General features: G+C 61.5%; 1 protein-coding gene across 1 annotated transcript; it reads right to left on the bottom strand.

Annotated features, from left to right (window-relative positions):
• Positions 1-1,377: 1,377 nt before the first annotated feature.
• ABHD16B (abhydrolase domain containing 16B) lies at positions 1,378-2,790 on the bottom strand. Its single transcript, XM_024559205.2, has one exon. It carries the CDS (start codon positions 2,788-2,790, stop codon positions 1,378-1,380), a length of 1,413 nt encoding a protein of 470 aa, XP_024414973.2.
• Between the last annotated feature and the right edge of the window lie 814 nt (positions 2,791-3,604).

The following is a 3,604-nucleotide window of genomic DNA, read 5'->3' on the forward strand; positions in this document are numbered from 1 at the left end:
ACTGGAGGCGACTGGGTGCCCGCGCGGGTACCGGGCCTCGCGCACCCTTCCGCGGGTTCGGTGCGGTGTGCACTGGCCCACCCCGTGAACCAGGTGGAGCCCACTTTACAGTTGAGGAAACTGGAGTTAGGGTGCCTTGCCAAGGTCAATCAGCTAGTGGAGGGGCTTCCAGCAGACTCTGGAACAAGTCTCACTTGCCAGACTTCCCCAAGGCGAGGTGTATGGGATCCTCAGGCAACCACTCCGGTTCAAACAGTTCCCACAATTGCCCTTCTCATCTCCTACTTGTCCCTAGAAGCAAATTCTTAAATGTTAGGCAAAGCCTTTGAGATCTGACCCTACAGGGACTGTGCTTCCACCTCCAGCCAAGCCACTGTGACCCCCCCAGGCATGGAAGCCCCTTCCTTCACCTAAGTCATCCTCCTGTCTCAGCTCAAAGCTCACCACCTCCCACAGGCGTCTCCGTTTATGTCACCTTACGTACCTACCTCTGCTTGTACTTGCCCTGGTGCATCCTGGCCATGTCCTGCTCGGGTGCTGTCAATTATATGTTTGCCCCTCTCAACTCTACATTTTTCCAGAGTTTCTCACTCAACCCGCCCTGGCCAGCCTGTCCCGAGGCTGGGGACAGCCCATAGCCTCTGCTTCATACAGTTCAGGGTGGACAGGCAGAAAGCGACTGCATCACAGATAGTGGGGAGCAGAGAAGCTTGTCTCTCGTTCTGCATGGCACCCCTGAGCCAGGACCAAGGACCAGCCTGGGCCTGGCTCGGTGGACGCCCAGCGGTCAGCGATTGGTGCAGGTGTGCCTGTGGCCCCACATGGACACAGCACTGTATATACCCACTACTTTGAGCCTGTGGTCTCACTGAACCCCTCTTGTAGAAGCCAGGAGTGGACGTGGGGAGGGGACCCTGTGGAGCAGCGGCCTCACAGTCCAGGAAGGTCCAGCTGCTAACACCTGCTTTATACTCGCCAATGTCCTACAGGCAACTTGTTCAAACCTTTCAACTCCCATCTTTCATGGAGCCACCCCGTCACCCAGGCTGGAAGAACGGCACCTCCAAGGGCCCCACAGCCTATGTTCCCACCACCGTTTTGAGGTGTTCAAGGACCCTATTACACAGCGTTGCCATTACTTGGGCATTACTCAGGTCAGGGTAATCTTTGCATTCCCTCTAGCAGCCAGGAGCAGACTGGGACATGCACAAGTGTCCAAGGGAAGAAAGGGAGCTGGGAGTGCCCTCTCTACCCCCAGACACTAGGTCGGGATCCCCAGGGCAGGCCAGTTTTACTGGTTGGGGTGTGGGGAGGGTCCAGCCCTGAGGCCCTGAAGGTGAGCAAATGCTACAAAGCCAATTGCTTCAGGGACTGTGGCTACAGCCTCCAGGGCAGCTGGAAGTCCTCGGGCTCCAGTGGAGTGCAGTGAGTCGCCTCCACGTTCTTGAGGTGTTTGCGCGCCAGGAACAGCGCAAGCTGCCGGCGACGCCGCCGGCTCAAGCCCTGACCCACCAGCCACGGGAAGGGGAGCCCATGCGGCCCCCAGGCCTGCCCGTCGTCCTGTTCGTCCTCGCAGCGCGCGCGGTAGGAGCGCAACAGTGTCAGGCACCACTCGTCGTCCACGTGGTAGCGCGCATAGAGAGCGGCCTCCTGCGCCAGGCTGCTGGCGCGCAGCCAGCGAGCCACCACTGCGAGACCCTCACGAGCCATCACAGCCGGGTAGCGGTGCTGCAGCAGGCGCAGGAGCAGCTCGTTGCCGCGGTTGCCCTCCACATCGCCGGACGGCAGGGGGCGCGGGTGGCCCGAGGTGCTGACTACGTCGTCCAGTGTGCGCCGGACCAGCAGCACTGGCCCGGGATACCTGCACAGCTGCTCAGCGACATTGAGGTTGAAGTGTTCGCGCACGGTGCGCACCACCAGTCCCTTCCAGCTCTGGGGCATGACCTTCAGGGCCAGGGGCACAAGGTCGTCAAAGGTGGCATCTAGTACCAGCGCACCCAGCTCTGGGTAGGTCATGGTGGCCCAGGTGGCTGTGAAGCCTCCAATGGACCAGCCATAAATCACCACATGGACAGGTGGGAAAAGCAGGCGGTGCAGTGCGTACTTGACCACTACGTCCATGGCATTGGTGTCATGCTGGGGAAACGGCTCACCGGTGCTGGCCCCGAAGCCAGGGTGGTTCCAGCCCAGCACTGAGTAGCCAGCCTCCAGTGGCGCCGACAGGCAGCCCATCTCATAGAAACCCACGTTGCCTTCGCAGCAGATGACCAGGTGCAGGCCGCGGCCCTGGCTGCCTGGGTGCTGGCGGCGATCCATAAACATGGTGTCGATCTCGTTGCCGTCACTGGCCACCAGCTTGGCTCGCCGGCCGTGGTAGCGCTCTAAGAGGCGCTCTTGGCCCTGCTGCAGCAGTGGCAGCAGCGCTCGGGTCATCAAGAACATGGAGCCGGGGTACACGAGCCAGCGGCCCAGCGAGTGGGCAAGCAGGTAGCTGGCGAGCTGGCCGGGCAGCTCGCGGATCTGCTGCAGGAGGCATTGCATTTGGCTGCGCGTCCCGCGCAGCGGCCTCCCAGGCACATCCGCACCCAGCGCAGCATCCTGGAGCAGCCACACGCCAGCCACAGCCGCTGTGCACGTCAGCACACGGTGACTGCTGCCACCGGCGCCAGGGGCGCGCACGTCATCCCAGCGGAAGTCCACCGGACAGCTGCGGAAGTTGTATGTGTAGTTGGCAGTCAGGTAGATCTTGAACACGTGCACCAGCGCCTTCACGAAGCAGACAACACACATGAGCGTCAAGGCTGCCACAAGCTCGGGCGCAAGCCCTACTTAAGGCAGTTGCAGTCGCAGGGCTGGGTGTAGGTGGGAGGGCCGGCGCAGCCCAGCCCAGCCGCAGGGGCCAGCACAGCTCAGAGCTGTGTTGGGACACCCACCTCTGGGCTTAGTCTTCATGGCCTTTATGACCTGGATTTCCAGGGGTGGTGGCATCTGCACCAGATAGCTTTGTGAGTCACTGTTGCTGGGGGGGAGGTGACACCCTGTGATGGGCTCACAAAGGGCTCCCAGTCATGGACCCTCAGGTTTTGCCCCACCTCTGGGACACAAGCCTTAGCTTAGGATCCCGAGGTAGCTATGCCCTCCTTACCCCTACCTCTGCTGCCCCAGCTTCACCCACCCACCACCCGCACCTACAGCAGCATCTACCCCTCTCCTGAAACTGAAGGAGGACAGAGAGGCAGGAAATGAACAACCTCAACCTCTTACGAGCCCAGGCCTAGGTTTCCCTGAGAAAAACTCAGGGCTTGCTCTGGGATGGTCCCCCACCTGGGGAGGTGCTCACACTGGTGGGAACAGAAGTGGGGAGCAGGCTGGGGCAGCTCCGCAGTCAGGCTGAGGGAGCCTGTGCAAAGACAGAGTGGTCTCCTGCAGAAGCTGGGGGTAGCAGTGCCCTGCCCAGGCCTATGCAAGGTGCCCCCAGCCCCAGAGTACACTGAGCAGCCCAGGAAATCTGACACTGCCGACTGGCAGGGCTGCTGGTGGGGCAAGGGTGCAGCCTGCTGGTTTGCGGGTCCCACCCCTCCATACCTTCCTCCTCAGGATGGGG

This window comes from Desmodus rotundus, unplaced genomic scaffold, assembly GCF_022682495.2.
Source record: "Desmodus rotundus isolate HL8 unplaced genomic scaffold, HLdesRot8A.1 manual_scaffold_299, whole genome shotgun sequence".
NCBI lineage: Eukaryota > Metazoa > Chordata > Mammalia > Chiroptera > Phyllostomidae > Desmodus > Desmodus rotundus.